This window comes from Typopeltis vanoorti, chromosome 10, assembly GCF_054136105.1.
Source record: "Typopeltis vanoorti isolate ZY-2024b chromosome 10, IOZ_Tvanoo_1.0, whole genome shotgun sequence".
Lineage (NCBI taxonomy): Eukaryota > Metazoa > Arthropoda > Arachnida > Uropygi > Thelyphonidae > Typopeltis > Typopeltis vanoorti.
This window is the reverse complement of record NC_143558.1, coordinates 102,324,532-102,336,916: the sequence shown is the minus strand read 5'-3', so window position 1 is coordinate 102,336,916 and position 12,385 is coordinate 102,324,532. Positions and strand designations below refer to the sequence as shown.

Genomic DNA, 12,385 nt, shown 5'->3' with positions numbered 1-12,385 from the left:
ACACAAAGAAACAAGCTGCACTACAATCTACATGGCATGCTAAAGTTACTGACCAGCTGTTACAACTGGTCAGTTGTAACAGTTGGCCTGACCTCTGGTGGAAAAAAAAAAACTTACTACATCAAAGCTAGAGTCCTATTATTATTATTATTATTATCCATTAGGTTACAAAATTAATTAAGCTGGAGAGCAACATGTTTACAAAAAGGAAAAAAATTAATAAATAATAAATAAATAAGGGGGGTGGGAGATTAGGTCAGAGATATCAAAGCTGACTAAGAGATCTTGATTATCTTAGTCAGCTTTGAAATATCAGTCCACTTTAAAAATGTCACCATCAATGACACAATTCTCCTATTAATGAACAATTTCCACCTAGCATTATGGCCTTCTTTGTCCATGTAGTCTGCTTAGGTTATTTTACTTGGCTTATGAACTTGATCTGAAAGAGCAGCTTTCCCATGGTGAATTAAATAAGGCATTTGTATTCTTCTTTTCTAACATTAGACACTATGCATCCAGTTTCACCTAAAAGGTTGATTTCATTTATGGAAACATAACAACAAAATCACCTTTAAATCTCTGTAAAATTCAAACATTTATTCAGCATATGGAACCACACCCCATAGTTAATTAATAATAAATACAAATTAATAAATTCATAGTCTTTAATTTCCATGATAAATTATTCATCATTTTTAATGTACAAGGGGGGGGGGGAGCATTATCAACTGCTTGAGTGCTGCTGCTAATTATTTGGCTTGGTAATATGGACTATCAATACTTTGCACTACTGGTCTCAATGGTATATTAATTTTATGGATTTCGGGGAGCCTGTAGATTCTTTGGAGGTGCGGAGGCAGCCTAGAAAAATGTAATATAAATATAAATGTAATTTTTTCACTGCCTCAGAAAGCTATCAAGTTAATCTTTCAGTAACTACAGTTTTGCATTTGATGCCTTTTTTTCTTGAAATTGTAGCTGATTGCTATGTAGATACTGGTATCAGAAACTAATAAGTTCATTTTATGAATGTAATCTTTTCTGTTGAACAACTCTACAGTGTTACCTTTCTTGCTTTCATAATGAGCAATTCCTTGCTCATTCAATTGGTCAGGTTCTTGGGAAGAGTTCCAATGTTTCTTATTAAACCACATGATTCTAGTCTAATTTTGAAAGTTTCTTCACTTGGTTATACTATAAATTAAAGATGCCAAGAAATTATATTCTTGGTTTAATCCTTTAACCAAGTGCGAGAAAACAAAGGTTGCACACAAAGTATCTTCATGGCTGGGCTACTTGTATATAGAGGCTAATGACTTCACATCAATTGCTTTAGTTTATTATACAATGAAACCTGTGGAGAATTCACGACTAAACAGCTTTCTCATGGTGAATTAAATATGGCATTTGTATTCTTCTTTTATAACATCAGACACAATGCATCCAGTTTCACCTAAAAGGTTGATTTCATTTATGGGAATATAACAACAAAACCACCTTTAAATCTCTGTAAAATTCAGAAAATTTATTCAGCATATGGAACCACACCCCGAAAGAAAAAATTTTCACGTTTAAACCCAAACCAAAAATTTGGCTATGATATGACGATGATGTCTTTGCTGTCTGGGGTCATTCCGAACAAGAATTACACCTGTTTCTAGATAAGATAAAATAAACCTTCTTCACCCTCACATCAAATTTACGCTAGGAAAAGAATCTCCACAGGGTATCTCCTTTCTGGATTTACACATCCAGAGAAAAGACGATGGTTCCATCTCCACTTCTGTCTATCACAAGCCGACATTTTCAAGTCACTACATTCATAATTCTTCTGCTCATCATCCATCTCAAAAATTTGGCATCATTAAATCATTAGTAACCAGAGCACATAGATTCTGCTCCTCTGAAGAATCTCTAAACCAAGAATTAGAAATAATCAAAAATACAGCCATAATAAATGGATACAATCTTAAAACAACTCAAAAAAATCATCAGTCACTTTTCCACACATCAACATAGACAAGAACAAGCCCATAGGATTCCCATACTAACTTTAAAAACTTTCTACATCTTATTCTCATCCTGAGATTTTTATTTAATAAGGTCAAAGCACCTTGTGGCAACTTGTTTAGGTAAAATTTATAGGCTCTGCATTACTTCAACCTTGGCATTTTTAGGTCTGGCTCCCACTGACGAGACCTCAATAAAGGTCGGAACCGGTCTGGGTAGTGGCCCTTGCCTTTAATGCATAGCATCATACATCTCTGCAAAGGGATGTGCTTTGCATTAGGGGAAAATACTAAGGAAAGTGATTGGAGCTTACTCCACCTTTACCACGAGTTGCCTCAGACTTGCACTATGTGCAGGTGCAAACTTGACTTACTTATCTGTTTGCTTACTTGGGAAAAAGGATTAAACCTAGCTGATAAAATTGCTTGGTATCTTTAACATAGTATATACCCAAGGTAAAAAACTTTCTACACACACACACACACACACACACTAAGGCAATTGATGTGAATGTCATTAGCCTCTATATGTGACTTCACATCAATTGCCTTAGTATCCCATAATGCAAAATACACATACTTTCAGGTGTGTGCTTTGCATTATGGGATACTAAAGCAATTGATGTGATGTCATTAGCCTTTATATACAAGTAGCCCAGTTGTGAAGATACTTCATGTGCAAACTTTGTTTGTTTTCTAACACTTTGATAAAGGATTAAATCAAGAATATAATTTCTTGGCATCTTTAATTTTGTCTACAACATTAAGAGGCATGGATTTAAACCTTTTGAGATATGGTATATCATATCCACTTTGTCAAGATTTTCTAACTGGTTGAGATGTAAGTACAAAATCTGAGCCTAGTTCTCCATTACTAAGTTTATGGTGGTCTGACAGACTGATGAAGTCTTTTTTTTTGTCTTTTTTTTTTTGTTGTTGTTTTAACATGTTAAATTTGGTAATAAGACATACTTTGGCCTTGATACACAATACAAGGCTGTATTGTTAGTAATTCTTTCTAGAACATCCCAAATATCTGCATCAGACAAATTTTTTATTTAATTCCAGGCAGTTGCTAACAATTGATGCAAATGGGGATTCCGTTGCTGTCTCGGCATATTTTTTTTGGAATGCCAGACAGTTCATGAGCTTAGATATATGTTTCCCCCCATCTCATAAAGTAGTAGGTGCCTTGCTTTCGGGTACTCATTCCACAGATGATGAAAATCCTTTTTTTCAGTGCAGTGAATGGTTTGCAGCACTCATTATATTAGATTTAAGGAATCAATTACCATTTTGAGATATTTAATTATGTTAATAACTTTAACAAAATGAAAATTACCTGCTATGTTTCAAGCTTGGCATGAAGGTCTTCTTTAGTACACACAAACACATACTATATTAAAAGCAATTAACAATGACCTACTTTAAGCTACACTATATCAGTACTAATGAACTACACTTGCCTGACAAAACCAGCAATAAATTAAATTAAAGATACCAAGAAATTATATACAGAAATACCTTGTATAGCATGGTTAATTGGTTCCAAGAAGTGTCCGCGCTATGCAAAACCGCATTGTTTGAGGTCTATTTATAAAGGTTTTCAATTTAATTTGTTTATTACAAAAATTTAAGATAATAAAAATGTTTAAAAATGAAAAAAAAATTGTTATTTTTATTAACTAAATAACAAATAAAATCCTTTTAAACTGATATAAAAGTTGTAGAAAACAAAACATATATTGCTTCAATTTTAGCATAGAGTAATTTACTTTTTACTAAAGTAGTCTTTTAGTGTTCGTTGAACCATCCTTGTCTTCTTTGGCTCTTCAAGTACTAGATCTCTGTAGCATTTGATGGCATTATTGAGACTTTGTCTCACTTTGATGCTTCTTTCCAAATTCGGGTCGGCATTTATGAGAACGTCCGAAGCTTTGTCGATTTTTCTCACAAAAGTTGAACGGTCAGCAAAGGAAAATTCTTCAACCATGACATCAGTGGGGTCATCTTCGTCTTCTTCTGCTTCATAGGCTCATTGTTGTTCCAACTCCAAAAGGGTTTCATCATCCAGATCATTTGAATGAGAATCAATACATTCGTTCACATTGCTACAATCTAAACTTGTAAAAGAAAGATCTTTGCCCATCTGCACAATTTCTGTTGAGATTTCCTCTTTCTGCGTTGCAAAGGCAACAAAGTCCTTTGAACAATGCAGCAAGATATTATGCCATTCGGCTCTCATGTTGCTTTGAGTCACCTCTTGCCAAGATTCATAAATATTTTGAATGGCATCTTTTATGTTAAATTTCTTCCAAAATTCACTCAAAGTCCAAGAATCTTCTTCTGCTGCAGCTTTGATATCTTGAGCAAAAATTCATCTTAAACAGTAAGCCTTGAAAGTGGAGATAATGCCTTGATCCATCGGCTGCAGAATTGATGTTGTGTTTGGAGGGAAAAAATAAATCTTGACATTTTCATCTAAGTCAGTCAATAGAGTTGGATGGCCTGGCGCATTGTCTAATAAAAGCAAAATTTTGAAAGGAATATCATTCTTTTTACAATAGTTTTTAACTTCAGGGCAAAAACAAGTTTTAAACCAGTCTTCAAAAATTGAACGAGTCACCCACACTTTTTTATTCGAACGCCAATGAACAGGTAAATTGTTCTTTGTAAAGCCCTTAAGAGCTCTTGGGTTTTCTACTCTGTACTAAACAGTGGCTTCAATTTTAAATCACCTAATGCATTACCTCCTAGTAAAAGTGTCAATCACTCTTTTGACACTTTATACCCAGCTGTGTTTTTTCCTTCTCTGCTAGAAACGTGCACGATGGCATTCTTTTCCAGAACAAGCCAGTTTCATCAGCGTTAAAAATTTGATCATCTGTGTAGTTTTCCTTCTCAATAAGCTCCTTCAATTCATTGGGAAATAATTCTGCAGTTTTAGTGTCAGCACATGTGCTTTCACCATGGATTCTTACATTATGGAGTCCCATATGCTTTTTGAAATTGTAGAACCACCTGTGACTTGCTATAAAAGTTTCACTGGTTGTACCTCTTTCATTTTCTTTTATTTTGTCATATAGACTTGTTGCTTTTGACTGGATTATCATCTGACTCAAAGGAATCTTTTTCTGTGACAATCTTCAATCCAGATCATTAGAAGGCGTTCCATATTTTCCATTGTAGAAGATCGATTTCTCGTGATCACTTTTGACATATAAGAAGCAGTGCTCATTCCATGTTGTTTAATCTTTTCTTTGCTCTGAATAATTGTTCGTACAGATGACTCATTCATTGAATTCTCACGTGCTATTTTAGCAAACGAAGCGTCATTCTTGTGATATTTTATAATTTCAAGTTTCTTCTCTAATGTCAACCACTTGCTTTTTTTGTTACTCCAACACTGTCTTCTTTGTTTTGTCTCTTTTCACTCATACTTAAATAATAAAAAAATATTAAATATTAATATTAACATAAATAATAAAATGCCGCAGGGAAAGAACATGTCTATGTGAGAGCCAATCGAAAAACTACTGCAGAAACGTGGCTCTCGACTGTCACTTGTGGCGCCTGGGAGTTGCTGGTCAGTGTTGACAATGTTAGTGTAAAAACGATAAGTGTAATAATAAAAACCATGTCAGACCAAAACCAGTGTTGTTCAAAACTATGCTATACAAGGTATTCCTGTACTTGGTTTAATCCTTTATCCAAGTGTAAGCAAACAAGCGCCTGACTATTTTCAGGACTGGGGCAACTCGTATAAAAAAGCTAATGACTTTACATCACTTGCCTTAGTATCCCATAATGCAAAGCACATCTCCTTGCAGACATGTATAATGCTATGCATTATGGGAAGGGTCACTATCCCAACTGGTTTCAACCTTTATTGAGGTCTCATCAGTGGAAGGTTTTATGGGATTTGCATTAGGGAATACTAAGGCAAGTGATGTGAAGTCATTAGCTTCTTTATACACATTGTCCCAGTCTTGAAAATAGTTCAGGCACAAACTTGTTTGCTTACACTTGGATAAAGGATTAAACCAAGTATATAATTTCTTTGTATCTTTAATTTATAGTATAACCAAGTGGAAAAACATCCAACAGCAATAAATTAAATTTATAATTAATCACATCGGCTCAACTCAGAAATTATTTCATTGCTATTCTATTATCTATCCTGGTAATTAGTAATGCCACTTTATACCAATGTAGTAAATCACAGCTTAGAGTTCTGTTTATTCTTTGCCTGAAATCCTCTTAATTGTACTTAGCCTAGAGTCCCATTAGGATGGAAATGGGAAAATAGGAATATGTACAGAATTGCTGGAGGTAAAAACCCCCTGTTCTCTCTCTCTTGTGACTATTTGAAAAGTGTCCAAGCTTGCTATGATCTTCAATATCACAGTTTGTAGAGAGATGAGCCTGAGATTAGTATTATTACTCTGGGGGCATTGCACAAGACTGATTGGAAAAGTACACACTCCTTACATCCAATAAAAATGTGAGTTGAAAGAACATTTAAAGATGCATGTGAAGCTATGCATGTTCTCAGAATGCCTGGAGTACCAAACTGAAGTAATGCTAATATCAGGCTTATTTAATTAACTCTACAGACTAAGATATGGAAGATCATAACAAATATTGGACACTTAGATTTTAACAACTTTGCAACAGTAATGAAATGTCGACAAGACAGTTAAATCCCCCACCTCAAGTCATTCAGTATATATTCCCATTTCCACTGAAACATGACCAAGCTAAGTACAATGAGCAAGACTTCAGGCAAAATATAAACAGGACTCTTAAGCTGTGAATTACTACATTACTATAAAGTAGCAGTACTAATTACAAGATTAATAACAGGAATTTCTGAATCAGGCTAATGCAGGCCAGGATGGATTAGGGGTAAGTGTCAGTCTGAGAAGCAATATCTGGTCATGGTGGTTAGCTGAGCATTATCAAAGGTAAGGGGAAGAAAAAGAACTAATGCTTTTTTGTTAGAAAAAAAAAGACAAAAACTGTGTTTTCCCAACATGAAAGATGACTAGGTTGTTAGCACCAAACCAAACAATGGTGTGGAGATCAGTGTCTGAGGAACCATTAGTATATAATATGAAGTTTGAGCATCACAGGATTTGTTATATCGGTATAAGGAATAGAAATGCCATTATCAGCAAAATTATGGATAGGGTTCGAGATGAGAGAATGTTATTTGTGAATATGTCATGTAGAACAGCTGCATTTATAGGGAAACCTGAAAAGGAGAACATCCTCATGAGAATGCAGACCAAAAGATAGCAATTTGCTCTGAGAAGCCCTTCATGCTAACACCCTATGAAATGTCTTGGAAATGTGGAGTGCAAAAGCAAATTTCTGCAAACCTTTTCATGGCAGGTGTTCAGAATCATTAGACAGAATCCTGGAGATCTGTCAAATGATTAGATGACAGTTCATCAGATGTTGGATAAGTTGACCACTGATGACCTCATTTATTTTAGACAACACTGAAATGTGAGCAATATGCTGACAGTTTGATGATTTGAAACATCACCTTCCTGTGAAATCAGTATATGATTGCCTCCATCTTTATGATGGATGACACCCGAGTATAACAGAGTGTAGAAATGATAAAGAACAGATGTTAAGTCAAGAGCACAACTCTTGACTTAACATCTCTTGAGCACAACTGGTGGAATACCATCAGGACCAGAAGTCTTTTTAGTGTCCAGGTTGCTTAAGATATCTTCAGAAGAGAACAGAAGGCATGCAATGCAATGTTCCAAATAAAGAAGGAAGTTATCTATTCTGAAGTTGGATGAGAAAAATCATGTCAGGAGATCAGCTTATCTTTAGGTGATATTGCAATGCACCCATTTTGGGGGTGGCTGAGGAACACAGATATACAGAAATTGTGCCCAATAACTTTTATAAAGAACAGCTGCTACTGGCACAGGTAACAAGTTTTCTACATTTAGACCTTTTAAAGTCAGATTCACAATATTAATGATTATTTTGGAAGTACTGAGGCTTTGGTATAGATTGTGTATGATGCTGGAATTTTTGCTTCAAGTCACTTATAATATGCCATTTTTTTTTTTTTTTGGACTACTTGAATACTGGACAGGAATTCTGAACAGAGTGGAGAAAGAAGATCCTCATTCAAACACGTATATATATTTTGATCACATGGCCACAACAAGTGGTGACATGATCCTGGAGAACAGAAATAGTAGTCATATTATCAAAAAGTCAGACTAAAAGATGAAAGTAAAAGTCTCAGTGATCCTCCCACTTGGCACTATTGTAATGCCAAAGAATACACAGCTGTGAATAATAGATGAGAGGAGGGAGTTCCACAAGTGATGAACCTTATATTCAATTATGACCTGAATTACTAAGGTTACCTCAATAATGTACCTGGTGCATTCCCAAATGATGCCATCAGCATTCTCCAGTATTCCAACCACTAAAGCTTGTTACATGTCAATGCACTGCTAGAGCAGAGCTGCATAGCTGACTCTATTGCAGCTTTGCTCAAGCAATGCATGTGATGTATCCATATATAGCAAATATTTTGTAATGATTGCACATACACTCCCTAGTTCTGTGCTTATGTTCTGTTCATATATTCATCATGTGATAAATAAGGATAAATAAACAAACAAGTAATATTTTAAAACTTCATAATAAAATTACCTTATTTTTCCTACCATCAATTTCAAAGAATGAAATGGGACCTTTTCTATAAATTTCATTTCCTGGCGGGTGTCGCAGATTGCATTTAGCCTGTAAATGTTTTTTACACTGTATAAATGTTTCATACAATCACTACATATCAACTGAAAGTTGTTTTTTCCAAAAAATAATTCTTTTTAAGGGACATTACAAAAGTAATACCCATTTTTTCTCTCAGAAAATAAGTTATTTTAACAATAGCTTTAAATATGATTAATCAAATCTTTAGCAAGAATTTTATCATTTATAAACAGTCTCCATTATTCTTTATATGCTTCTTTTGTTATTATTGAGCGATGAGACACTGTATGCTGACTCCATAAAAATCTACTCCAATATCAGAGCTATTCACAAATGCTTCTTTCAGCTACTTTTTATCTGCAAAATAGCATCCTCAGAATGCACCGCCTTTCAGAGTGCTAAACAGGTGGTCATCAGAGGATGCAGATATTTGCTATGTACAGAATGAAGTAGATCAGTACAGCCAAATGTTATAATTGCATCCCTTCTGTACAAACTGATGTGTTTGGGTGTCATAATGGAGAAGGAACTGCAGTAAGAAAATCAACTGCTAATCCTTCTGTCACTTTCTCCCTCTGCTTTGAATGTGCATCTATAACAACTGCTATTTTAAACTATTTGAGTGCTGCCCTCATGTGACCAATCATTACGATGTTCAAGGCTTCCTGCCAGGCTTAAATCGAAAGAAAAAAAAAGGAGGCATTATTTTTGTACTGCCCCTTTAATTTAACAAATCATATGGTATATGTTTTGGAAAGTCTATTACTATGTTTATAATATAATTCTTAATACAGAATAATGTAAAATTAATGCTTAGGCCTCAAATTCTGAAACCTGAATGACACACTCATTAAAAAATAAGATTCAAGAGGACCTGTGGAACCAAGAGTATTTTCAAGGAGGATAGAGCAACAGGACTGAGGGATTGAGAGGGGGGGGGGTTCTAATAATGGTAGAAGAATAACCACCAGCAAAAGTTGAGGTTCAGTGGGAAGGTACAGAAGTTGAGGGAGGTAGTACATTCAAAGCTATTTGGTGTGAGATAATAACAGCTAACAGCACAAAATATATAGCTGGTTGTTGGTATAGGCCAATAGGTGCAAAAGGAGATATGGATGACGTGCTTCAACAAATTAGCTCAATGAGCACAGGACAAGTCATCATTATGATGAACTTCAACTATGAAGACATAGACCAGAAGGAGGAAAGGGCAGAGGAAGGGAAGGAACTAGAATTATATAGTTATTGAGAGATAATTACCTGAAACGGCATGTGATGGAGGCACTGGATCTGGCAACAGCATCAGAGAATTTATCCATAACTGAAGTAACCACTTTGCCTGTCGTTGGGGTGAGTGTTCATGAAGTCTTAACCTGGGAAGTGGCTGAGCATGTAAAATTTAAAAGGAGTTAAGAAACTGAAGGGGGTGCTTAGGGGTCAAAGCTGTATAACTGAGAGGAGACCTCCACATAGCCTTTAAAGGAATGCGGAGAACCGACCAGGGCTTCTGACCTAATGTCCAATCCTCACCTTCTCGTGGTGCACCCTGTTGGGTATCTACTTTGATACTGAACGAACGAGGATGGGCTGGCAATTTGGGATTTAGCCGACCAAATTGTATTCTTATTGGTTAAACCAAAATAAAAAATGATGGTACAACATGACAAAATTTCATGCCGGCTGGGGCGTCGCCCGGTTAAACAAGGCCCCCGTTGTTTTCGCCAGGGAACCAGGGCGAACAGCGAAAAGTCAGCTACTGGAACAAATCTGAAAACAAACCCCAACTCAACATCACCAGAGTTAAAGATCGGTACTATCAACGTAAGAAGCCTGAATGGCAAAGAAATGGAGCTAGCTGAGGAATTAGATAAGTACCAGATCGACATAATAGGGGTGACTGAAACAAAAAAGACCAAAACTGATGAGATCTTTCTGAGCAATAAATACAAAATGTTATATTCAGGCAATGACAATCAAGGAAAAGAAGGAGTAGCCATAGTATTCAACACAAAATACGAGGCTAATCTTCTTGAATGGCAGTCAGTCTCAAGTAGAGCAATGTGGGCAAATATGAGAATGGGGAACTGGACAATGAGACTTATTTGTGCCTATGGTCCCACAGAAGGTTCTACTAAGGCAGAAGTGGAGGAATTTTTTGAGGCTTTAGAAAAAGCAACTGACACAATGAAAAAGGAAAAGTTGGTCCTTGTTGGGGATCTAAATAGTAGAGTAGGAAATGATTGTGAGACATACAAAAATATTTTGGGAAAATTTGGAGAAAAGAGCAAAGCTAATAATAATGGCAAATATCTGTTGGATTTCTGCTCAGGACATGGACTGGTTATTACTAACACCATGTTCCAACATAAAAATGTGCACAAATTCACATGGAGAGAAGAGGCTAGGAATAAGAAAAGTCTCATTGATTATGTTATTGTTGATAGTGATGTTTTCTCCCTGGTGCACGATAACAGAGTGTACAGAGGATTTGAAATTGGAAGTGATCACTATTTAGTCTTGAGCAGGATAAAATTGAATTTCATATTGAAAAGAATAACATGTAAGAAAGTTTTAAAGCGAATAAAAGTTGAGCAGCTCTCAGATGTGAACTGTAGACTAAAATACAGAAATATTATTGAAAAGGAAATGAAAGAGTTTGAGAACAGGAATCAAACCTTGGAGATTCATTGGCAAACTCTGAAGGAAACATTGATTGATTCTGCCAGAGAGGCATGTGCTGAGGTTGTGTGCAAGGATAAAAAAATCAGAACTCCCTGGTGGACACAGGAAGTTAAAGAGGCAGTGAAGGAAAAGAAGAAAGCATATCAAAAGTTCCTGGCAAATAAGTCAGCTTTTACTCTTACAGAATACAGAGACAAATGTAAGAAAGTTAAACAGTGTGTAAAACTAGCTAAACAAAAGTCATGGGAGGACTTTGGCAAGAATATAGCAAATAAATATCAAGGTGGCGGCAAAATATTCTGGAGGTTGTTGAAGAAGCTTAGGAATGGAGGAAAGTGTGCTGTAAAAGGAATTAGAGATGATAAAGGTGAAATGAAAACAGGAGAAAAAGATATCCTTGAAGTATGGAGTAATTACTTTGAAAAACTGCTAAATGAAACAAGCAGTGATGACAGCACAGTGATAAAAAACACTGACCAGGCATGCAGTCAGGAATACATATCCATACTTGAAGTAGAAAAAGCCATCAAAGGCTTGAAATGTGGAAAGGCAGCAGGAGTAGATGATATTCGACCAGAAATGCTGAAGTATGGTGGTATACTTCAGCTTTCTGAACTATGCAGTGGCTGCACTGCATAGTTCAGAAAGCCTGGACAGAGGGACGAATTCCCGATGATTGGAGTAGAGCTCTCATAGTACCCATATATAAAAAGGGAAATAAAACTGAATGTGAGAATTACAGAGGTATTTCCCTACTGAGTGTTCCTGGCAAGATCTATGCAAGTATACTTGAGAAACGGTTGAGAAGAATTGTGGAAGAAAAGCTTGGTGAAGAACAAGCTGGATTCAGGCCAAATAGAGGCTGTCAGGATCAGATCTTCACTTTACGACAAATAGTCGAGAAAGCATGGGAATAACAAAGATCTGTATTT

The 12,385-nt window shown here is 35.8% G+C and overlaps 1 protein-coding gene across 2 annotated transcripts in view; it reads right to left on the bottom strand.

Moving 5' to 3' along the window:
* Tip60 (Histone acetyltransferase Tip60) overlaps window positions 1-12,385 on the bottom strand; it is a 298,625-nt gene that overhangs the window by 99,257 nt on the left and 186,983 nt on the right. For both annotated transcript variants that reach the window (XM_090398626.1, XM_090398627.1), the window contains exon 8: window positions 8,712-8,801. In XM_090398626.1, the coding sequence (XP_090254752.1) occupies window positions 8,712-8,801 (90 nt within the window). The remainder of the gene's footprint in view (window positions 1-8,711; window positions 8,802-12,385) is intronic.